The sequence below is a fragment of the Serinus canaria genome, chromosome 13 (genome assembly GCF_022539315.1).
Source record: "Serinus canaria isolate serCan28SL12 chromosome 13, serCan2020, whole genome shotgun sequence".
Classification (NCBI taxonomy): Eukaryota; Metazoa; Chordata; class Aves; order Passeriformes; family Fringillidae; genus Serinus; species Serinus canaria.
Genome location: NC_066327.1, coordinates 10,475,850 through 10,499,755, shown reverse-complemented (window position 1 = coordinate 10,499,755; position 23,906 = coordinate 10,475,850). Strand labels below are relative to the sequence as shown.

Below are 23,906 nucleotides of genomic sequence, written 5' to 3'. Positions count from 1 at the left end.
GGTTTAGTCACTGCACAAAACAAAGCCTTGCTGCAAACAGTATGGTAACTGTTGTGGAAATGTTTAATTTTGCCACTGGAGCTCTTTGTGGGGATGGTTTTCCTAACTTTGGCCGTGAAGAAAAAGGAGTGAAAGATCTTTTGGTACCTCATGGAGGGTTTTGCTTCTACTGAACCTTCTCATCCCTGATTTCCTCTTCCAGTGTCAGAGACAGACTCATGTTTCTCTTGAAGTTTCTCTTGAGGCTGTGGTCCATATTTGCTGGCATTAGAGCACCAGTATGTGGGGTAGGATCTGGTGTCCCAAGGAGAAGTCCAGCACAGAGTTGTGCAGGATGGAACGTTCCTCCTCCCTTGCTGAGCTCCCCACCTGGGAGCAGGATGGCATCCAGGTGTTATCCAGGCTGCCTTTGAATATAAAGGGGTTAAAGTAACTGTGTGATGAGGGAAAACTCTTTTGGCTATAGCATACAGAAATTACTGGAGTTTAATGAAATTTCCTCTCTTGGAGCTGCACAAAGTTGAATTTACTGAGGTAAATCAGGACAGGTCTCCACAAGACACAGGGGGGATGTGGCCCATGTTGAGATGAGATGGGAGGTTTCACCACGAGGTGTGGGCTCTGTTGCAGAGGTATTTCTGCATTTCTGAGGTGTGGTTGTCTGTGGATGATGGGCACCTGCTGCAAACCCCATTGTGGGGATGTGCTGGAATCCTGGTGTACCTGTCACTGTAGGAGACTGGATTTGGAGCTGGCATTTAAGAGTTGGCTGACCTGGGTTAGATATCATTGCTGGAAACATAACCTGGACCTCAGTGGTTAATGTTGAGTAGAAAGGCTTCAGAGACATTTTTCTTTTTTCCCTTGGAGGTTGTAAAATCACTCCAAGAAGTTGGTGTCATATTCTGAAGCAGCTCCCAACTGCCTTGGGTGTGTTTGGAAATGTCACCCTGGGGCTCAGAGAGCCCCTAAAATTTCTCAGATGGATTTACAGCCTGGGTGGTGAAGGAGGGGCTCAGTGTAAGGCCTCACTTTGTCTGAGTGCCCTCCCACGGGCTCAGAACAGCCTTTAAGAGGTGATGCAGCAGCACAGGGACCTGAGTTTCACTTCTTGGCCGGGGTGTGGGTGACTTTGGGGCTGGCAGCTCGGGATGCTGGAGGAGGTGCTGCTCAGGCTCCAAAGGCTCTGTGCTGCCAGGTGTTGTGGAACTCACCTCCTGCTGCAGGAGATGCTCTGGGACAGGCTCTGTCTGGACTTGCAGGGCAGGTACCAGCTCTGAAGGTAACACTTGTCCTTTGTTTTCACCTACCAAAAAAATGTGCTGAGTTTTGGGGGCAGATTTCATCCTGATCTGCATTTGTCCAGATGTTGCTTCAGTTTTTGGTTTATTTATGACTTTTTTGCAGAACAGTGAGAAAAAAGCTCAAAAACAATTTGGGAGAAAAGTGAGAGAAAAAAAGCCTGGCAGAACCATGCACAAGTAGACCTAATAGCAGGTGCCTGACTTGGAAAATAGCTCCCTTTATGTCTACAGACACTCAGGGTTGTGAATAGGAGGCAAAACTCCTCAATACCATCTGGTCTAAATTACTTTTTATTTCTGAATTTAATCTATCTTACTCCTCAAGTTTCAGTGGTAGCTTTGTTTAGCTGATTTTGATTTTGAAAGATGTGTAAATGCAACTCACTGCATCAATGGGAAGATAAATAACTAGGACTGTATCCAGTGTCCTCTTCCTTGTAAATGGTCATGTCCATGGGCCATGGAATGAGGATAGAGTGTGTCAGTGAGCACTGAAACACTATAATTAGCAGTGATGGATTACAAGAGAATAGTCCTTGGGGTGGCTTTGGAGGGACTGTCTGTGGTGGGAGTGAGGTGATGGCAATTAGGGATTAGCTACTGAATCTGTTCATGTCTGCACTGCTTCTCCTTCTGTAATAAACACCTGCCAGCAGTGTGGACAAAACCAGAGATTGTTGCACGTTGGAGTGTGCCTGGTGGGAGATGCTGGAGGGGGATTTTGGAAAGCTGAGGAAGGAGATCACCTTGGGTTGTCTTCATCACTGAATGCTCCTTGTTGTAAGCAGCAGGAGGGAGGATGCTGTGCAGCCTCACCTGCTTAGGATGGGGAGCAAATGTGCACAAATGTACTGACAGAATACATGGAAGTGTATTTACAGGGAGAAATCACTAACAGGTCCCCTCTGCTCTTGGGGGGATAGACAGAGTTGAAGCAGGATGCTGCTGGCGTTGAGACAATATCAATCATGTGCCCTGATTGATATTCAGAATCACAGAATCACAGAATTCTTGCCTGTGCTTCTCTCTCACAATTGAATACATTTCTGCACCCCTGGAAAAGACTGGATTTGTAAGCCTGACTTGCTCCCTGAGCTGGCACTGGGCCAGCTGCTCTGGATTTATGAACTCAGCTGGGTGATCTTGTTCCTACTGACAGATGAGATGTTCAGACAAATGGTGGGGCTGAGGAATCCCTGCACATCTGGGCCAGAGGATACACAGTGCCTGTGGCAGCAGCACCAGCTTTGCTCTTCAGAGGGGGAAAATGAACTTCAGCTGGTGGGAGAGCTGCTCTGTCTGCATGGCCCATGTGGCACCGCCAGTGCTGGTCGAGGTGGCTCCAACATCTCCTGTGTCTGCTGGGGTCAAGCACTGGCATGGCTGAAGCAGCTCTGCAGCTCAGTGCAGACACAAAAGGAGCTTTTGCTCCCTTATTTTCTGCAATATTATAACTGCTGGCCAAGCTCACACTGCAGATAAAAACTCAGGACAGGAAGCATCCTGCAGAGGTCTCTCTGACAGGCAACAGACACCTATGGGTACTTCTATTTTATTATTTGCTGACTTTGCAGTGTTATGTTGAAATGGCTACATGGAGGAGTCTACAGCTGAAAATTACCAGTGTTCAAGGTTTCTGTGCTCCAATATTCCATTGCTAGATGGGGTCATACCCAATGGCCTGTTAGCCCAGTGCCTTGCAACCTGATGCTCTGGGAACTGTGGAGCAGGAATGTGTTACTCCATCACACTTAACCCCTCTCCTGGAGCCTGGATGTTTCCTGAACCAGGGATCGTGTCTCTCTATTTAATATCCCTCAGGGCTGTTCACCTCTCTTGGGCCCATCTGTAACAGGAGCTGTTTAAAATTAAATGTGTGATGGCTGGATTTAGTGGGATATGCTGTTTGGCCTTGGAGCAAATGTAAATTGTTATTTCCCATTAAAACAAATAGGGCTGGGCTTGGAACATGCTTATTTGGATGATGCCTACCAGTCTGAGGGATAAGAAAAAAAATTCAGTTCCTGTTTTGCTCTGTGGGGTTTATAAAAATCCCACTTTATGCACATAATGAGCCACAGAACTGTGTCCCTTCTGTCTACCACAAAACCCTTTACTCTCACTAGAGTCTTTTTGGTAGTTTCTGTAGTATTTGGAGGACCTGGCCACGTGCAAGGGTTCTGTGTCCTCATTAATTTTAATTTCTCAGTATTTCAGTGCTGTTCTTCCTGAAAGTAGCTGCATTTAATTGAGTGTTGAGCTTAAAGCCCCTCTCTTCATCTTGAAAAAAATTCTTGGTAGGGGCTTATTTTCTGGGGTTGATTAGTTTTTTCTGAATTTACTTTTTCCCTCTCTTCTTGACATGGTGGTGTTAAGACATCTGTCCTCGGAGGCAGGGCAGGAGGTGGCCTTGCCAGTGCACTATTCCCCCCAAAACAGGTTTGGGGTTATCTGTTCTTGGTGTGCAAGGTTTAAAAGCTCTTTGGTAATTTGGAAAATAGGTTTGTTCCCCAGAAACCTCCAAAAACCCTCATGGAGGCTTTGCTGTGTGTTCCCACAGGGCTTCTTGTGGCTTCACTCCACCCTCTTGATTCCCCTATGGATGGGTGGATGGGGGAAAGGGAGATGCACGTGGTGTCCTGAGAAAGGAAATGTCTTCCTGCTTCTCCCCAGACAGATGAGTGGAAAGGCTAAAACACAATAGCAATGACTACTGATACAGTCTAAATACATTGTTTTTGCATCATATAAATCTGGGAGATTTATCTGCAATTTGCAGGCTGGGAATACATCAGTATTCATTTGAGCCTCTGAAAACAAATACAGTATTTGGTCTCAGGGAAATGCTGGGATATATCATCCCCTATGGGGTTTACTGGAATAATACTCTTTATTCTGCAGTAGGGGAATCCTTGCTCCAGCTGCTTTGAATGTCCTATTGTGCAGTAAACTAGTGAAAAAATACTCGTTTCCCTCAGTCTGTGTCCTGTTACAAAGATCCAGTGTACCCAGAACCTTGAACCCCAGTGTTGGCTACCTCTAGACTATTACTTTCTAATGTACCAACTAGTTATTAAAAATAAATGTTATCTATTGCTACAGCCTTTAAAACTTGCTCTTCTGCTGTGCTTTCATCTTAAACTGCTGCTCTTTCTTCTTCTGCCTCCCACTTTCTCTGGATGTAGATGGTTTTTCCCCACTTCAGTCATGGATTTCTGGCTAATGATCAGCTTGTCTTTAGCCGGCGAGTGCTCAAGGTAGACTCCAAATCTGCTGCCACTGGTTTGCTGTGACTGAGCTGCTTTTGCTTTCTCTTTCTGGCTGTTGCTATTTTAAATTGCCACAATTGTGGCTGTGTTTAGAGATGCTTGTTGGGAGTTTTAACTGAAATCCCATTGCTATTCAGGGGGCAGGCATTGTCAGAGTAAAGGGACATAAAACTAAGGGGTTTTAGCATTTGGTTCTTTGTGAGATTTGGGAATCAAGTAGCAAAGTCCTGTAAATTTGATATAAACAGTGTTGGTATTGTAAAATAAAATGCATTAAAACTAGAGTTATCTAAATCCTTGAACTCTAAATGGGACATTGTAATTAGGAAAAATTCAGTGGGAGACTCAACTTGACATAATTGGTTGCAGTGTTCAGCATTTACAATTGGGTTTTTTAAAAAAGGATGCAAGTGATTTAGGAGCCCAGATCTTGTTGAAAGGCCATGAGACTTGTGCTGCTAAGTCACTTAAGGACTTCTGAAAAATCCCACACTTGTCCCTGATTTGAGGGTGGACCGCATATTAAACCCAGCCCTCGGTGGTGACTCTCCCAGATGTTGCTAAAGATTTACGAGGCCACCCTTCCCATTGTGCTGCCCATGGATGGGCCAGCCCCGGGGCTGGGCTGGGTTGGGCTGGCTGCTGGGGGGCCAGGAGCTGATTCCCAGCCTGGAATCAGCCCCACGGAGTGTTCCCCTTGGGAATGGCACCCACCAGACCTGCAGGGACACAGCGAGTTCTGGGCACCCAAAATGCGCAGGGTGCGAGCGGCTGGGGAGGTTTGTGTGTGACCGTGGCTGGCTGCAGAGGGTGACATTAAGCACTGCCACTTTTTTGTGTGGTTTCCTGGTGTGGTGCTCTGAGCCTTGGCAGTGTGTGCATGCTCCCTGCCAGCATGGTGTGAGCCTGGGCTGCTCTGGGTGCTGTTGGGTTGGTGGATTCCATGCAGACAGTCACTGGGTAAGGGATTAAGCAGATTAAATCTTGTTGTCGAACTCAATCCTGGTTGAGGAACCAGACCCAAATGGCACAAATTGGTGAGCTCACTTTCATCTTTCCCAGCTGCTGTTGGGAAAGCTGAAAGTTCAACAGTTGGAAGGTGCAGTTAAATTTCTCTGGGTCAGCAGAGGCCAGGGATGCAGTGCATGTGTCGTGGACACCCTGAGACCACCCTTTGCCAGCAGTGCTTCGTCTCACCATGTCTGTGTGAACTTCTTCCAGGGTGATCAAGGTCGGGATGGAGCCACGGGCCCCCCTGGTCCACCAGGACCCCCAGGTGCCCGGGGGCCTCCTGGTGACACGGGAAAGGATGGCCCAAGAGGACCCCCAGGCTCCCCTGTAAGGACGGGTGATGCGCAGCGAGCTCGTGCCAGGCAGCTCCCACCCACGAGGGACAGCAGGGTGAAGGGTGTCCCCTTCCCCTGAGCTGCCACCACAACCACTGAGACCCCAGCCTGAGCCACAGCTGGGCTCCAGAGGCTGCTCACAGAGCAAAGCCTTGGGGTGTGGGGCAGGGGAGCAGGAGGGAACCTTCCATCTCAATTTTGGAGCAAAGAGCTGGGCCTGGGGCGTGTGTTTGCAGCTGCTGGTTGTAACTCACACAGCCAGGAGATCTCTTGCTCAGTTCATACCCTTTGGATGACCTGGTACAAATCTGAAGACCACTGGCAATTTATTTAGTAAAAAATAGACTAAAGCATAACACAGTGGAACATTCCAATTATTGCTGAGCATTTTGGAGAATGAGAGGTAATAGTTTCAATGTTGGTCTTTTTATTTTTTGCAGGGTTTCAAAGGCGAGCCAGGAGAGGATGGAGTCATGGTCAGTATTGCCCAGGAGCATCTGTGTGTGTGCCACTCACCCCCACTGTACATCACCCTTCAGCTCCCTGCACCAAGGGGGTTTGTGTCGTTGCTTATGGAGGACAAAAAACCCTTCATGGAATTATAGGTGCCCTAAAATGGATGTTTGTCCATGGCTACCTGTGCCCTGGGGAGAAAAGAGGCCAGTTCTTGTGTCCCCTGGGCTCTTCTGGAGGGATGTGGTGCTCCTGTGTCCTGACTCCTGCCCCTCTGAAGCCACCTGGCATTGTGACTCCAAATTGCTAAGGTTTATATTGGATAAAAAGGTGTTTATTATACATAAAATACATGAACCATAAAAGGATATTATTTACTGGGAGCACAGAGAAAAAATACAGCTCTATTTGTAAGGGAAGATGAGAAGTTGACATCTGTCATTTTTTCTTCTTGGAATTAACACTTCTAGAAATGGTTTTATCCTGTTTTACTCCATTGTCAAACAAATATATCTGTCACTCCTGTATTCAACAGGGTGCCAGAGGACCTCCAGGACCAAAGGTGGGTAATAATCTGTTTAATTTTAACCTGAATTGTTAAAATAATGCTGCATAAGAAGGGTGGGGATGAAAATAAGCATTTTGCAGTGGACCTGAGCCCATTGATATATACCAGATATAAAATTCCAAGGCATTGACTGGGGTGTAAATATTTGAATGTGTCACTTCCTCAATATCCCATCCACTGTCCATGCTCAAAACTGGGAATGGGGCTGGAGGGAGCTGCAGGGGGCTGCAATCTGCTGTGCCATGGCAATGTGCTTTCTTGCATTTGGGGGGGACAAATATGATCAGCACGAGCCAAGTATTTTAATTTTACAATGAATTTTTATTATCTACATAATTTGCCTTATTTTCTGTCATGTCCCTAAATTTCTTTCTCTTCTGTTGATGTTGCTGTTGAAGGGTGAGCCTGGTGTCCAGGGGAAAAAGGTAAAATGGTGATTTTAAAAATATTATTAGTATTAGTATTAGTATTAGTATTCTATTTATATTAATTATTTATTTATTTATTTATTTATTTATTTATTTATTTATTTATTTATTTATTTATTTCCCCTTTGCTATACTCTGTGCTTGGCTAGGGAAACCCTTGCCAGAGACTGGTGTAGAAGCTGTGGTCATGGCTGTCCCCACCAACCCTTTCCTGTGCTCCCTCAGTTTCCCTCCACACCATCCTGGGGCTGGGCATGGCTGTGCTGCAGCCTGGCTTTCATTCCCACCAGCAAGCCAGAAGCTGCAGCCACATCTGCCCAAGAGACAAATAATGAAATAGCAAATGCCAAGCAAAACAGTAGGTCTCGGGCCCTTTCTCTCCAATAATTCAATGAACCAAGAGGTGCCTGGAGGATATTCTCTGCCAGGGAAGGGGTCTGGAATTCCTGGGATGGCCGTCACCCAGCAGCACTGCAGTCCCATGGGAAATGTCCTCTGGAGGGCCAGGAATGCTGCTTGGGTGTGGCATTGAAGATTGTGAGAGATTCACATGCCCAAGCTCTCCACCCCAGTGGTGCCATAGAGAAATGGATAAATCACTGCCTTTAGGAGAAGTCAAAGCACTGAGAGGGCCCAGCCTTCCCCTCTTACTGATTTGGTCCAAAACAGGGGTGGCCATGGGCATTTTTCAGGCCAGAATTTGGCTTAAACATTTCATAACTGGCTGGTAAAACTAATCTTGTCAGCATCCATGAAGTAGTTTTACTCCAGGACAACAACAAAGCACAAGCGAAAAACCAGAAAACCTCCTCCTGGCAGAGAGTGTTGGTGGCTTGTGATGAAGTCCATGAAACAGCTACAGGAGGTCTTTTGGACCCCAAAAGGTCTTAAGGAATTTATTGTTTCTTTTCTGTTGAAGGTGGGAGAAGATCTTTGCCAGAACCTGCTGTAAGCAAATTCTGGAAGATGCCCATCCACCTTCCCAAGAGCAGGGAGGCAGGGCTGGGTGGGAGCAGGGGAGCACGCTGGAGCCTCCTGTACTCCTTGCTGCTGCTCTCCCCTGGTTGCCTGCAACCCTGAGTGGGTTCAGTGTCTGTGCAACACTCAGCGAGGTCAAATGATGTGTTGGAACCTCCTAAGTGTGTACAAGGCTTGTGTATTTCACTTTTTGTGTTTTGTTCCATCAGGGCGATGATGGGATCCCTGGGGAACCAGGACTCATGGGCCCTAAGGTGTGTTCTGCTCTGTGTCCTTCTAATGCATGTGCTGGGCAGCATCTTTAACCTCATTATTCTGTGGGATCTTTTGCTGTCTGGTTTTTGCACCAGCTGGGGCAGGATGAGAAACATTTCTCCTCTGGTGTAGAAAAAGATCAAAACACTGTGAGGGGGGTGAGATCCTGGCACAGGTTTCCCAGAGAAGCTGTGGCTGCTCCTGGAAGTGTCCAAGGCCTGGTTCAACAGGGCTTGGAGCAACCTGGGACAGTGGAAGATGCCCCTGCCATGGCAGGGGTGGGACTGGATGATTTTCAAGACCCCTTCCAACACAAAACATTGTGAATTTATTATTCTATGCTGTGGTTTTGGGGCCAGCTTCATGGCTGAACACACCACCTGCAGCCAAACTGCTGATTCTGAAATCTTCACTTTTATCTCAAAAACTCCCCATTTGCACCTGGGCAAGGTGATGTGTTTCACAGCTGAAAGCAGAGCTCTGCTCCCTTGTGTATGTAAAGTGAAGATAAATCAAGAAAATGATAACCTGAAGAAATCTTATCTCCATCCTCCCTGTACAGCATTTGTCTAAAGGGTATTTGTTTTCAGGGAGAAAAAGGAAGTGTGGGTCCCAAGGGAGAGAATGGCACAGATGGCTTCCCAGGACTGAAGGTAAGGAAAAGCTGCAACTCTGGGCAGCTCTCAGCACTGCTGAGGCAGAGGATTCCAGCTGAGGAGGTGTTCTGGACCTTTGCCTTTTAAAAGCCTCATAAAGTGCCAAAACTGACACAAAAGGAGCGAGATTAGGAGTGTTTTAACTTTTCCTGGTGATTTGATGAAAGCTGGGTTCAAGCAGAGATCACTATAAGAGTTTGTAAATCATCTACTTGCACATTTTCCACTGAATTGCCTTTTTCCTCAAAAACTGTAGAATTCTGATCACATTTTGATCCTATGTTATTGATGGCTGTGGAATTGCTTCAGAGCCCCAAGCACTTGTGAGCTGTCCTGTCCTCCTGACCTCCAAAGCTGCTGAGAGATGAAATTAATCTGGGTTTGCTGGGTGGTGCTGAGGAGACACAGACAGCATCCATGGGCTGCTATTTACTCCCTCAGCTGCTTTGGATTTAGTGGGATCTGGATGCACTAATATTTTCTGTACCAAAGAGTTGTGATTCCTTATTGGGCAAGACAGTGTGTGTGAGGAAGAAAGTGGGCTCTGGTGAACTTCAGTAAACCTTTTCTAGAACTGTAGTAGCAGTGCTGGTTGAATTTAGTTTTTTTCTATACATTTTTACCTTTTGGAGAGCTTTAATTTGGTCAGCAAGGGGATCAACATGGATGTGACAAATGGGACATCTTTTAAATCCTGAACAGAATTTCAGGTCATTATTGTAAGAGTACTATGACTTTTTAAAACCCTCCAACTAAAAAAGCCAAAAAATTATGAAAAGGATGGTGGGGGAAAAAATAAAAAAGAGGACCAAAAAAGGAACAATTTGGCGCAGAACTTTTCCTTACACTCCCCCTTGAAAATGGTTTAAACCTCTCTGCTGAAACTTTCCACATACAAAACTCAGCCTGAAGCAAAGGGAGCCATGTGGAAGCAGCACAAAGAGATGGAGCTCAGCACAGGGAGTGGGGAGAGGAGCTGGAGAGCAGCACAGCCCCGAGCTGGTCACTCCCCTCCCCCTGCAAGGAGACCTCCTCTTACTTCTCTTGCTGTTACACCAACATTGGTTTTTGCTAAATATATTCACTCCCAGGTCAAATCTATTTTCTGCTAGGAGAAGCAGTCCCTTCTTGGTGTCATAATTTTTATTAATCTAAAGCATATCTTTATGGGTGGGTACAGTATTTTTAAGATAAATATTATATATTTTACTTGGTCTCATTGCAAAAAAAATGTGATTTTTGATTTTCAGGGTGAACCTGGTGAGAAGGGAGGAATTGGCTCCATTGGACCCCGGGTATGGATGTTCAGGATTTCATTTTGGAACAATATTTTTCTCAACCTTAGCTGTTCCCCACCACCTCTTTCTGTTTAGTATGTGGATGAATTGCTTCAGGATCTGTTCAGTGTCAGAAAATAGAGATGGTGCATATTTAAACAAATGCTTGCACAGGTACTGAATACTGGCATGGGAAATCAGTCAAGTCCAATTTTCTTATACTCATGACCATTCTGTGACCCTTTTTTCTGCAAGAGGGAAGCTGGGAATAGGGGTGATCAAATGAGGATTTTTATGTTCCTCTCCATTACACAAACTGATGGCCTTTTGAGGTTTGACAGTTCCAGCTGCCAGACTAAGGACTGGTTAAGTCTATAGTGTTTGTAAACTGATAACCCCTAAATGCTGCATGTCAGGTCTTTGCTTTCATAGCAGCCGCCTCTGCATGCTGTAGGGTTAAACAGGATCCATCCCTGCCTGCAGGGTCCCCCTGGGCTGAAAGGGGAGCAGGGAGACACCGTCGTGATCGACTACGATGGCCGAATCCTGGACGCGCTCAAGGTGAGCCCTGCACCAAGGCTCGTGGGAAAGGACTGACATCCACTGTGACAGTGTGGCCACCTTTGTCCTGTGTCTCCTCCTGAGATTTCTGTCTTGGCACAGAGCTGGTTGGGAGGGAAGAAAGAGCTGATTGCCTCTGGGGGCTGAGGATATTGAGGGTGCAGCAGCAAAAGCAGTGGCGGAGCTCGATGGCAGCAGTTGGGATGTGGGAGGGAGGGGAAGGACACCCAGGACTTAACCTGCCCGACTGAACAGTGCCCTGACCTTTTCATTAGAAAGAAATAAGCTGAATAGAATCAATACTTAATTACAGGCATATTTGAGAACCACCCTAATTGTTTTATAACAGGCTGCAGGGATACACAAAGTGCTGGTAATTTCCGTTTGCCAGATGTCCGCGTGGCACGCAACTTTGGGAGTGGAGTGCAGTGGTTGGAGAGGCTCCATCAAATGTCTGGAGGCTTCATCTGCTGGACCCAGACCCTGTCCCTTGTTCTGCATGCAGAGACTGCTGAGGGGCACATCACTGAACCTCACTAACTTTGCTGTTTTCCTACTTACTCGCTGTTTGCGGTGTTTGTGCACTGACCTGTCTCAAGGACAAGGCTCTGGAAAGGCTGCGCTGTGACTAAGTGTAACAGCATTTGAGTGTGCAGCCATGGAGAAAGGTGCTCCAGGATATGATACTGGCTTGGCTTCCATCTGAGCAAGACCACAAATTTTGGTGCTTGAAATAATTTGCAAGTTGGAAAATATTTGTTCATCTTAAGGTGGTTTGTGGTCTTTGCATCCAACAGTGCCCAGGAAAAATAACTTCTTTAAGTGTGCAAGGTTTTCCTGTTGTTAGTACTCACACAAACTCCTTTTTTCCCCTCTTTAATTGCACCTCCCTGACTGGCTGACACTGTTTTTAGCCCGATGTGCTTCCCAGGCTGGCTGGCTGGAGTGGGCAGGATGCAAAAAGAGACCATCAAATTGGGGTGCCACCTCCAGCTAAAGGCATTTTGCCTCTTAGCCCCTGTCTTTGCATCTGCATACCTGACTGGCTCCCACTGAGTGGTGTTCTGCATGAACAGCCCTGTGGCAGAGGAGCTTTGGGCACTCTGTGGCAGCTGAGCTCACCTCATGCTCAGGCATTCACACTCACCTGAGTGTCTGTGGCAGATGGTGCTGGGAGTGCTCATCCCCACTGCACAAGCACAGCCATGTCCATGACAGTCATCACCAAGCCTGTTTTGTTTGTGTTTCAGGGTCCACCAGGTCCCCCAGGGCCACCAGGTCCCCAAGGCACTCCAGGTCCCAAGGTGAGCCTGACCTCTGCCAAGCTACATGGTTGTTAGTAGCTCTCCATGAGGAGTCTCCCAAGCCAAAATCAGGCAGTTGAAGCTGCCTGCAGAGGACTTTGAGGCTGTGTGTGCTATTTAGCCCTTTCTCTGGCTGAAAACACAGTGGCTTTCACACAAAAGCCAAAATTTTGTTGACCTGTCTCTGGCCTTCTTCCAGAAGATGGTGTCCAGAAACGAGTCCAGTCCCAGTTCCACACCTGACAGACAAAATCCCAGCTCCTCTGAGACTGCCCCATTTTCTGTGGGAGGAGGCAGAAGTGGGAGAAGCAGTTGTGAGAGGGGCTGGCAGTCCTGTGGCTGTGCTGAGCCCCCCTCATTCCCACCCTCCCTGTGTGCTCTTTGCTGTCCCAGGCCCTGCTGTGCTCCTGCTTCACAAGCAAGAGTCTGTAACCTGCAGCCAGCTGCTTCTTAAAAAGAAGAATGTAATTTGTAGAAAAGTATCTCTTGAAAGAATAGGATGGGACAGGATTTTGGTGCCTTTTGAGGTCTCTGTGCCAATATCCAGATCAGCTGGTGATGCTGGTGAATCACTGACACCTCCTTGATCCTAAGCCTGGCAGTAATTCACATAACCACAACAGTTGTGTGTGAAGAACTCATTTCCTTGCACAATGTTTTGCCAGGATGAATCCTTAATTTAATTTACCATGGGCTCTCTTCTCTTTGTCTCCCTCCAGGGAGAGCTGGGCTTGCCAGGTCCACCTGGGATGGATGGTGAAAAGGTGAGTGAGGCACGGCTGGATCGAGCGAGGCCTTCCAGGAGCCAAATGAAAAGGAAGCTTCCTGTGTGTCTGAAAAGCAAATCCAGCGTGCCAGGAGTGAGCTCTGCTGTGGAGGGGCAGCTGTGACTCCCTGAATTGATGGCCCTGTGCCTGCAGCCCCTGCTCTGCTCTGCGCGTGCTGATGCTGCTCGTGGCCGTGTCTGCCGAGCTAAAGGGGCTCCTTTCACAAGCAGCTCATCAGATGCTGTCTCAAATCCTTTTGTAAACCTTCCCAACCCCAAATGGCTGCAGTCCCTCCTGCAGCCCAGCCAAATTCTGCTGCACCCTCAAAATTGGCATCTGTGAGGTTGAATGTTAAAACAGGTTCTCATGAGCTCGCGATGCAGAGGGAACAGCAGAGAGGCAGAAGTGGCTGCTGTGGGGGGTTATTTTAAGAGTTTTCTCCTAAACATGTTGTATTTTCTCAATTTGCAGGGTCCCAAAGGAGCAAAGGGTGACCAGGGCAGCATGGGGACCATGGGGCAGAAAGGGGAGACAGGAGAAATGGGCTCAGCAGGTCCCCCGGTAGGTCCTTTGGTGTCCCTGTCCCTCTGCCCTCAGTTCTTTATTGCACTCATTTCTGCAAATGCTCAGAATGGGGCTGGGTTGGCTGATTTAAGCAATGACCTCTCTACACCACCTTACTGTGGAGCTGGTGGGTGTGGGAGCTTTGAACTTCCATTTCTAATCAGCTCATTCAGAATGTATCAAGGAGGAGAAAATATTTCTTCAAAGTCTCCTGGAGATGACCACGAGCTTTGCTTGAGCCAAGGCTGGTGTTTAGAGGGAGACAAACCTATTTTTCTCTCATTTTTCCTCTCCTGGAAGATGCACCATGTCAGTGTCACATTTTTATCTTTCAGGGAGCAGAAGGGCCAAAAGGAGACAGAGGAGAAAAAGGAGACACTGGGTCACCATGTCTGCAGAATAATCATGTAAGATCTTGGCGAGATAAAGTCTCTCTCATTACACAGGATCAGGCAAGGCTGGGGGTGCAGGACACACCCACCAGTCCCATATCCATCAGCAAAACCCAGCTGTTTTCTACAAGAGTCTAAATGGAGTTTATTCCTTAGGGAAGAGCAGTTCACACACTTAGCACTACAAAGTTATTTAGATTTTGTATTGGTGGCTGAGGTATTGGATGCTGCTGTTGTAATTAACTGGGCATTAAATCATGATTCTGGACTTTGTGAGCTTTCCACTCCTGACAGCCTTGTTAATGTGCTGTTTAATTCCCTTCTGCAGATCATACCTGAGCCTGGACCTCCTGGATTACCTGGCCCTATGGTAGGACTCTGAAGGGATTCCTGCAGATTTATTATTGTATGTGATAAAGGACAAGGGTGGTTTGTTCTGTTTAGTCATTGTGAGCTGTTTTGAATCTGGGAAAAAAATCAGGGAAGTGCTACAGTCTGATCTGTCTTTGGGGAAATTAAAGCACCCAATTTAGGAGAGTGCATCAGAGTTTATGGCTCATTTTGCAAAAATCCAAGCTGTTTCTTGGGAGAAAAGATAAAATCTTGTGGGATGGAAAATCTGTTCCCCACCATGACAGTGTCTATATTCCCCTAAATTCACCCAAGTCATGAAGTTTTCTGCCATCAGCTGCACTGGGAGAGGATGCAGATGGTGATGAACACACAGAACATTTTTGATGGAGACATCAAAGGGGTTTGGTGCCTACAATGCTCCAAAAGGAGCTGTCAAGGACATTGGGAAGGCTGGGAAGCCTCTGCTGGGTCCAAGATTCACCTTTAGAGAGCATGCTTCAAAAGCAGGTGGCATTTCAGGTGGCATTCACAGCCTGGGAGGTATCCCAGCCCTGCCCAGGTGTGGAGGGCTGTGGTGGCACAATGCCACCCCCAGAGCTTCCTGTCACTTTCTTCAGCAAAGATTCTGGGGGCTCTCACTCCCCAGATCTTGTGCTGCAGAGCTTTATTGTCCCATGTTACACAGAATGCTCCTTTTCAATTCCCCTGCCCTCTGATTTTATACTGGAGAACAAAATAAACTGCCACCTGTCTTGAAAATAAGTATTTGACCATTGTCAGCCTGTAATTTGAGCAAGAAATGTATTGGGAAGGAAAGTTTAGGGTATGTTTTTAAATTCTGGGTTTTTTTCAATTTCACCACTGTCTTTCCCACAGGGTCCTCCAGGAATCCAGGGGCCTAAAGTAAGTCAATAAATTAAATGTCACCCAGTTTCCCAGCTGCTAGTGCATTATTTACAGGCTCACAAAGGCCTGTCAGCTCTGGAGACTGAGTTTTTTGTGCCTGTTGTCACAACACACCCCTTGGTTACTCTGTTCAGCAGTTGGCATTTTGGAAAACAAGCTATTTTTCCTTCCAAGAATTTACAATCCAAACCTCTCCTCCAGCACAGAGTCCTGAGTGCTGGTGAGAGCCAGGGTTTCCAAACAAAAAAGCTTAAAACCTGGATTTTCAGCTATTTTCTTATATGGTGTGGTCAAGAGCAAAACATCAGCAGCAGTGTGGGTGTGAGAGGCCAGGGAAGGGGTGGGAGGTGGTGGGTGCATGGGGGGCTGATCCTTGGCTGATCCATGTCATGTCTGCAGGGTTTGGATGGTGCCAAGGGAGAGAAAGGTGACAGTGGTGAGAAGGGGGACCAGGGTGACACCGGACCTGCTGTGAGTTGTTTTCCCAAGTCTCATTTCTGACTCTTGACAGAAACTTGTCTCACAGGAAACAATCCCAATGTTTTGTTTCTTTTTAATTTAAGGGTCTCCCGGGTGCTCCAGGGCTCATTGGTTTACCTGGTACCAAAGGAGAAAAGGTAATCACAGGTGTGGGAGAGGAGCAGGGACTTTGGGGTGCAATCCTAAAATAAGGGCTGTAAAATCCTGCTGTGGGGAGTCCAGCCTGAGCTGCAGAGCTGGAGCAGCACTGCCCTGGGGGGTGGCAAAGGAGCAGCCTCCAATCCAGGGGCTCCTGGGTGAGACCATGCCCTCACTACTATGTTAAATCAACTGGATCTAAAGTTTGTCTGGAGCACCAAGCTCAACACAGAACATCTTAATTGTTATTTTTACATCTGCAGGGAAAGCCAGGGGAGCCAGGATTGGATGTGAGTATGGAAACCATTAATTATTCATGGTAGAAACACGAGTAACACACATCTAACTTGAGATTGTTGGGAAAATATGAAGCTAACACTGTATACACAATGGCCATGGAATGATGGCTGTAGGAAGGGCTGAATTTGGGCCCAATGCTGGGCTGCTTCCACTGCACAGTGGAACTGCTCACCTATAGGTGCTGCCAGGGCTTCCCTTTCCAACTGAGAATATTTGTATTGGATTCAGTGATACGAAAATTTCTAATAGCTGTAATATACCTGGGGTGTGGTGAAGCACTCAGTTTTTCCAAGAAATTGCTGACCTACCAAGTCAACAGGAAGAAAATGTGATTCTTCACTGTGGCAGGACAGGCTGATGGCTGGAGTTGGCTCATGTTGAACTGAGCCATTCACACACTAAACTTACAAAAACTTTTTTTTTTCCTTTTTCCCTCCTAAAACTTGTGGTGACAGGGTTTCCCTGGTCTCAGAGGAGAGAAAGGAGAGAGAAGTGAAAGAGGCGAGAAGGTGAGTGGGTTATGGCTGTGTTGATGCTTGTGGGGCAGGACAGGCTGCTCTTTTTGGCAGGCAGTGCTGCTTGCCCTGGGAGCCACTGCTGAAAGGCCTTCTGTGTAGCCCAAGGAATTGCAAATCCCCAGCACAGGGCAGGACAGGCAGTCAATTCCTACCCACTTGGAAGGGTCTTTGCAAGCCTGCCCCCACCCAGCCCAGCCTGACCATTGTGGGGAAATGGAGCAGCCTGACAGCTCCAGGTTGCACAGAATCACTGGTCTTGGTTTATAGACCTTGAAAATGGATCCAAGTCAAAGTTTTGTTACAGGGACCTTTAAACAAAGGGGTACCCAGGTGGAGCCAGGACCCAGCTGAGCACAGGGCAGCAGCTGGAAGCTGCTGCTCCCACTTGCTGTCAGATACCAACCTGGGCTCCAGCAGAAACTGCTCATTTAGTCAATCTGTTATAAAATTGTCTATTGCAATATTTCCACCAAGCTTCAACTGAAGATTTTCGCAGTGATTTCACTGCTCAGCTGAGGTCACACTAGTGCAAGTGTCCTTACTGTGGGTGAGGACTGGGGCTCTGTGAGTGCTGTGAGACATGAACCAAAGGTGTTTCTTCCCCCTGGCCCTGATATCTTCCTGTTGTGCTGACAGGGTGAACGAGGAATACCAGGGAGAAAAGGGGCCAAAGGACAGAAGGGGGAACCAGGCCCCCCTGGGCTGGATCAGCCTTGTCCCGTGGTAAGTCTTTCATTTCACTCATCCTAAGCATGGGCTGAGGGGCTGAAAAGGAGACACAGCTTTGCTGCCAGGGAGGATTTGGGAGTTCTCTCTTTTGCAGTAAATCAGAGCAGATGGTTATTGTTTTCTCACTTTTCTTAATGGTTTATCTGCACTGCTGGAAGTTCACTGCTCGTTGTAAGGGCTCCTCACTGGCCAGATGGGAGCAAGCCACAGCAGTAAAAATAAAGCATCTTTGTGTGAAGACCTTCTTATTGTAGTCAGGAACAATGGACCTCAGTAGAGCTCTTCAGGAGATAGTGTGATGCCACTGGCCTGGCTTTTGAGCATGTTTGAAATCAAGGAGTAGCTGGGTGCAGGGGATGGGAGGTGATCTGAAAACAAGGCCAGCTCCAGCCCTTCCCTTCATCCCTGCAAACTGAGTGAGGGATGAGCCAGGGGAGCATGTTGGGGTTGATAGCATCACAGTTCTGCCAAGCACAAGTGGTGTATGAGCTGGAGCTCCCCAGGCTGCCTGGAAGTGCCTCTGGGAGAAGAGACCTCCCCTGGTTTCTGTGCCTGTGGCTCAGAGCTGTCCCTTCCCAGACACACCCTGGGCCACCCCCGTGCAGCACAGAGCCAGTGGGCTTTCCAGGAAACCTCCTGGCTGTTTGAGCCTGGGGTTCAGAAGCTGCATCAATAGATGTTCTATTTCCCAAGTCCACTTCCTGAACCTCTCATTCATTAAATAGAGCCCACAAAAATAAAATAAAATTAGAGTGGTTTATAAGAAGTTATTTGACCTGGTAAAATTTACCTTCTTTTCACTACTGTTTCTTATATAATGACTAAAGCTAGAGAGATCCTCTCCCTGAAGTGCTTTGAAGCTGCAGGATGAGAAGTATCAAATATGGAACTGAAAGTGCTTAAAAGTAGCTGTTTAGAACTTAGTCCAGAAGCACCTAATTAAGAGTGCCAGCTGCTTCCTCCATGACAATTCAAAAACCCATTTCTTCTCTGAAAGTGTGACTTTTCCTCACTCTCTGAGCACAGCCATGGCAGCCAAGGCTGTTGTGTAGCTCCACTACACCAGCAAGAAGCTCCTTTAGTCAATATGCTTTATTTTGGCTGGACATTGAATGTGAACTGCAATTAATTTTTTCCTCTCGACATCTTGGGTGATTTACCCTTTTTCTCTTTAACTGCACTTTTACAAATGTGAATCTCTGGTTTGTGTACAGAGGATCTTTCCCAGATGACAGATTCTGCATGTCATGTGAATTCCCTACCATAAAACCACTCTGCTGACTTGCTGTGTCATCAGAAATGGAGCTGTGAAGCTCTAGACCCATCCTTCTCCCCCTGTGCTGAAACATGGGTGTCTGTCTGTGTAACTCCTGTGTCCTTTATCATTCTCAACAAGCAGTTCTTTTTCCAAACAGGGAGATCATAGCATTGCAGGCAGCAAAAGGGACCCAGGTTTGCCAGGCCTGGATGGGCTGAGCCTGCCCTGCCCTTTGGTACAGTATCTGCTCTGTCTTGCATGGTTTGTGTGTGCTCCTGCTGTGGCCAAGCCCTGTCCCCAGGAGCAAACCCCTCCAGGGAGAGGAAGGACACAAGGCAGCAGAGCCAGAGGAGATGTTTCATCTGGCATTTGGGAAAGGATGCCAATGTGTGGTGCCTTCTTCCCAGTTAAAAAGACTTTAGATAAGGAATGTAAATCATGGGAGATCACACAGGGGATGCCAGTCCCTTCATGGTAACAGATGCTCAAAGTTAGATGCTTTCAAACTTTTTTTAGATGCTCAAACTCTGGAAACAGATGCTCAAAGTTTCTCTCAGTACCTACGGCCCAGTTTGGTTCCCCTCATGCCTGTGCTGCTGCAGCCCTGAGTCCCATCCCCAGCTGGGGCTTGGAAAGCTTTCCTCAAACAAGAGCCAGTCCTGCAGAGCCACTGGCACTCTGGGCACCAGAAGGGTTTTGCTGTGCCAGCACAGAGCTCTGCCCAGAGATCAGGTTGAGTCCAGTGCTTATGCAGGAAGGTTTGTGCTCTGCTCCCCAAAAGGGCTCTGCACCCTCTGCTAAGAGAGGTCATTGTTTTATTTCCATTTTTTTAACCATAGAAAATGCTGCGTGTTAGATGATTTGCAGTTGTCCTCAGAGAAACAAAAGGGCAGTAAGCTGTTTCTCTTTCAAAAAGTTAAATTACTTTCAGATGTGTCCAAGAAACCAATTCCTAACAGCAGGCCTGCTCTAACTTCTTACTTACTCCCCAGAGATGTTCTATTTCCCAAGCATCTCCCATCTTAACTACACAGAAAGCACAGGACCCATCTCTGCTGAAGGTATTGTCAACTGCAGTAGGTGATTCCTCCAATTAACTACAGCATGACAGTCAGTAAAGCACTTGTGCATCTTCCTGGTCAGCTGCAGGTTGGTTGAAATGTGGATTTTGTTCTGCAGCCCAGGGTGCAGAGGAGGCTTGCTGGGCTTTCAGTCCAGGAGCATCAGCATGAGTCCCCCCCACAGCCATGAAGAGTCATTTTGGAGTCACTCAAGTGAAACATGGCAGAAAGATGTGGAGTTTTATAATGGCCAAAAGAAGTATTCTGAGTGCACAAGAAGGAGAAAGAGCTCAGGGCAGGAATGACCATCAGTGTTAGGGTGCACCTCAACAGTAGGTCAGGATGTTTTAGGTGAAACAACCACTCTGCACCTTGTCCCCTGTACCCATCACCCTCAGACAACTCTGGCAAATGTACATGTTTTACCCTTTTTTTTTTTTTTTTTAACAGCTTTGGAACAAGATATTGACTGTGTCTGCAGAAAAAATGTGTGTTTTCTAACTAAGGTTACAGGAAAGCATGACTGCTTACACTGAGTAGCTGGAGAGGGTTACCTTACTTCACTGCATCTGTTTTATTGGGCATAGGCTATTTTACATATAAAATCAATACAGAATACAAAAAAATGTGATGACTAACATTTACAGTAAAAAATGTATAATTGCATTTTGACCTGTATTTGCACTAGCAGTTCTCTGCTGCATCCACATCTTCCCAGCCCTAGTGAGTCTGGAGGTGGCTCTGAGGGAAGGGTCAGTGCCTGTGTGCTCTCTGTGGCTCTACATGCAGAAATTCCTGTAATTGGAGATCCAAGAGCCTTTAACAAATCCAGCATCAGGAAAGGCAGCTGAAGTCAGCTATTTCTTCTGAGGTGTCTGGAGAGAGCTGGTCATGCATAGCTCATTCCTCTTCTAAGGGCTCCTCCTTCCCAGTGTTCTCCTCCTGGAGTGAGAGCTCTTCTGGCTTTCTGGATTTTGTATGTTTCTGGTATCTCCAGTGGAACAAGACAAATATTTTCACTCCCTTTGCATAGTCCACAACTCATCCTATTCTCAGTTCAGCAACTTAAGATTTCTTAAAGAAACTAAGCACTGCAGGATCAAATTTAACACAATTAGGATACCATCTAGGAAAAAAATAGCTACATCACCTCCCCCAAACAGAAAAGCACATTTTAACAAAAAAATACATTCCCACATCATGCTTTCCATATATATGTCTGATTGCAAAATACACTACCTTATAAAGCAGATTATGAAGTTAATGATGAACTGTGATTTAAAATCTATTTGTACACATTTTCTTTGTTTAAAGGAAAAAAAGTGTACATTTCCAATTTTTTTTTTTTTTTTACCCTGAGGTGTATTTAATTTTGTGTTGTGCGTGACATATGGATTACATTGCCTGCATATTCATTTTTGTGCATATACAGTAAATGGGTTTTGCATGGTAATTAACAGTGCTGCTAAGCCTTTCATTGTGACAAATGAGCTTCAGGTTTTTGGGTCTGACACTTAAGTCACTGTCAGGAAAACTGAATCTGTAAATTGAATTTTGCAGGGACCAGACGGACTGCCAGTAGCAGGATGTTGGCATAAGGTACAGTAACATTAATAACTGGATATCCTTGAACAGGTCCTGAGTGATTTTGCTCCCTGCATGGTGATTGTTTGCACTGCTGCACGTGCAGCCTGGCAGACATGAGGTTATGCCTTGGGAGAGCAGCATTCCAGCAGCTTCAGGTCTTGTTCCCCCCAGCTCTGGACTGGTGCTGGGAACACCAAAAACTTGCTAAGCATGATAAATCATTGTTAGCACTGTCAGGAGAATGCCTTTTTACAGGCTTGCTTGGGTTTTTATCATGGCCAAGGAAGCTCAGGAACCAGCCATGGAAAGGCTGCACCAGTGCTTATGTGCCTTCCTCAGTCCATACCCTCCCAGCTGAGAAGTTAACAGTGGGCTGTCTCTGTTTGGACAGAGTTCCAAACATTTCTTTTCTAACCAAGACTCTTCTGCCACTGTAATTATAACTCAGGGCTCTGATCAGCACCCTGGGTGCAGGGCTCAGGTAATTTGTAGCATCTCGTGCACCCAGAGCAGCCAAGGGCTGGAAGTGCTACTGGCAGCCTGGGAGAATGAGGAGAGATGTGTCCTCCTGTAAAATGGGGATTTGATCCAGACTTGTAGGAGAATCCTCATTCTCCAACAAGAGTATGACACTGAAGCTGAGTGGAATTACAAACCCAGCTGTAAACATGTGGTATGTGGACACAGCTGGAGTTAACAGCATGCCACTAACTGATTGCAAACCCTCAGCTAGAATGTGAGCACACCCTTGGTATATCAAAGGTTTTAATTATTTGTAATTTGTTTGGATGTACTGTTAATAATAAAGAAATCTGAACGACAATCCTTACAGTAACAGTAAAGTTAGTAAGTGCAATGGATGGAGCATTTCTCTGATTAAAATGTTTGTTTGTGTGTTCTTTTTCAGTGATCTCTAAGCATGAAGCACAATATGTAAATAATGTGATATATTTTGATCTTTTTAATTTTTGTATAAAAAAAGGAAAAAAAAACTTTTGACAGTAATATATTGACCTTTTTTTATACTGGATTCTGCCATTTATGGACTTGGAAAATAATGTAAAGCTCCCAAACCCATACCATGGCATGGTAACACCAGGATTTGCTAAAGGTACTGATGGCAGTAGCTGAGGATGAACAGTGTTCCCTGCTCATGCTGCAGTGTGAGCTAACAGTACTGAGCCAGCCTCGTGTGCCTTACTGCATGAAGGAGGGCAAAATTCCTGTCCTAATTTGGCTCTCAACTTCATATTTGCATTGTACATGCACATTAAAAGGGTGAAAAAACCTGGCTGAAAACAAAGAAAAGAAGGATGCAGCCCTAAAAATGGAAGAAGATGCTGCCTACTGTCTGGTCAAGCAGGAGAAGGATTTGCAACCTGCAGAGGAAACAAAGCCAAGCTCCATCCGCCACTACCTGCTGTGGGTGTGATGGAAACAGCAATTCTGGGGCTAAACTGAACAACCTTGACTGCCTGTGGTTATTTCCTCTACAATCAAGAGAAACCTTTTTCCTCAAGAGGAAGCACCTCTGGGTCCTGTTCTGGGGTCTGAGCCTGAAGATTTGCCAGCACTTTGTTACTGTGGAACACAAATTCCCCAGGAAGCCTCTGCTGCAGAATTTCAAACCAGAAAAGCCTGGCAATAATTTCAGTGCAGGGAGCTGCAGGACAGGGAAGGCTCTGCTCAAGTCCCTTCTTAAACAATGGAGCACATCATGTTGCTCTTGGGGCTCCCAGAAATTGGGAGTTTGGAGTATTTAATTGACTTGGTTTGTGGGGTTCATTTGCTTTTTATTTCTTCTTGGTTTACATGGTTTTTACTGTAAACTAACTCTGCACTCTCCTCTTGTCTTATTTTTCTTCACCTTTTCAGTCTCTTTTGTTAAATTATCTCTTCTCAGGCACATCCTATGCAGAGCAGGGTAGTGGATAAAAATCATTATTATTTTGATATCTGCATATGCCACTGTGGGATCAATTAAAATTGAAAACTATTCCACAGTTCAACATTTTTAAGATGTTGAAAAAACAGCAACTGTGCAGCAGAGAGCCATAAAAAAATATTTCAAAGAGGAAGAAGATGGCTTACAGCCGAGTCTGTTCAGCTTACAATGAGGATCAAGAAGCAACCAGATTCCTTTACAGGGAGGAGATACTTTGTATTAACAAGTTTTTAAACTGCACAGAGAAAGATATACAAATGCTCATCCAATTAGAAGCTGAAGCCACACAAAGCTGAAAACAGTAAACTGTGGATTTTTATTGGTAAAGCTGGTTAATCCTAACCAGATCAGTGATATAATTACTATGACCTTTATGCCCTTTTCATTTAACAGATAATGGCTGGAGGGAATACTTTGCTCACTACAAGTTGCTGGGCTCTGAGTGGGAGTTTTAGGTGAAATTGGGAGCTGACTGTAATATCAAACACGGTTTTATGGTTCTTTGTGG

General features: G+C 46.2%; 1 protein-coding gene across 1 annotated transcript in view; it reads left to right on the top strand.

Annotated features, from left to right (window-relative positions):
* Positions 1-23,761, top strand: part of COL23A1 (collagen type XXIII alpha 1 chain) — a 175,598-nt gene extending 151,837 nt beyond the window's left edge. The window contains exons 9-28 of the mRNA XM_050979691.1: positions 5,795-5,911; positions 6,360-6,395; positions 6,908-6,934; positions 7,339-7,365; positions 8,556-8,600; positions 9,192-9,254; positions 10,508-10,552; positions 11,018-11,095; positions 12,346-12,399; positions 13,119-13,163; positions 13,638-13,727; positions 14,066-14,137; positions 14,451-14,492; positions 15,353-15,379; positions 15,782-15,853; positions 15,946-15,999; positions 16,264-16,290; positions 16,756-16,809; positions 17,455-17,541; positions 21,427-23,761. Coding sequence (XP_050835648.1) covers positions 5,795-5,911; positions 6,360-6,395; positions 6,908-6,934; positions 7,339-7,365; positions 8,556-8,600; positions 9,192-9,254; positions 10,508-10,552; positions 11,018-11,095; positions 12,346-12,399; positions 13,119-13,163; positions 13,638-13,727; positions 14,066-14,137; positions 14,451-14,492; positions 15,353-15,379; positions 15,782-15,853; positions 15,946-15,999; positions 16,264-16,290; positions 16,756-16,809; positions 17,455-17,541; positions 21,427-21,474 — 1,110 coding nt within the window. The 3' untranslated portion in view covers positions 21,475-23,761. The remainder of the gene's footprint in view (positions 1-5,794; positions 5,912-6,359; positions 6,396-6,907; positions 6,935-7,338; positions 7,366-8,555; positions 8,601-9,191; positions 9,255-10,507; positions 10,553-11,017; positions 11,096-12,345; positions 12,400-13,118; positions 13,164-13,637; positions 13,728-14,065; positions 14,138-14,450; positions 14,493-15,352; positions 15,380-15,781; positions 15,854-15,945; positions 16,000-16,263; positions 16,291-16,755; positions 16,810-17,454; positions 17,542-21,426) is intronic.
* Positions 23,762-23,906: the final 145 nt, after the last annotated feature.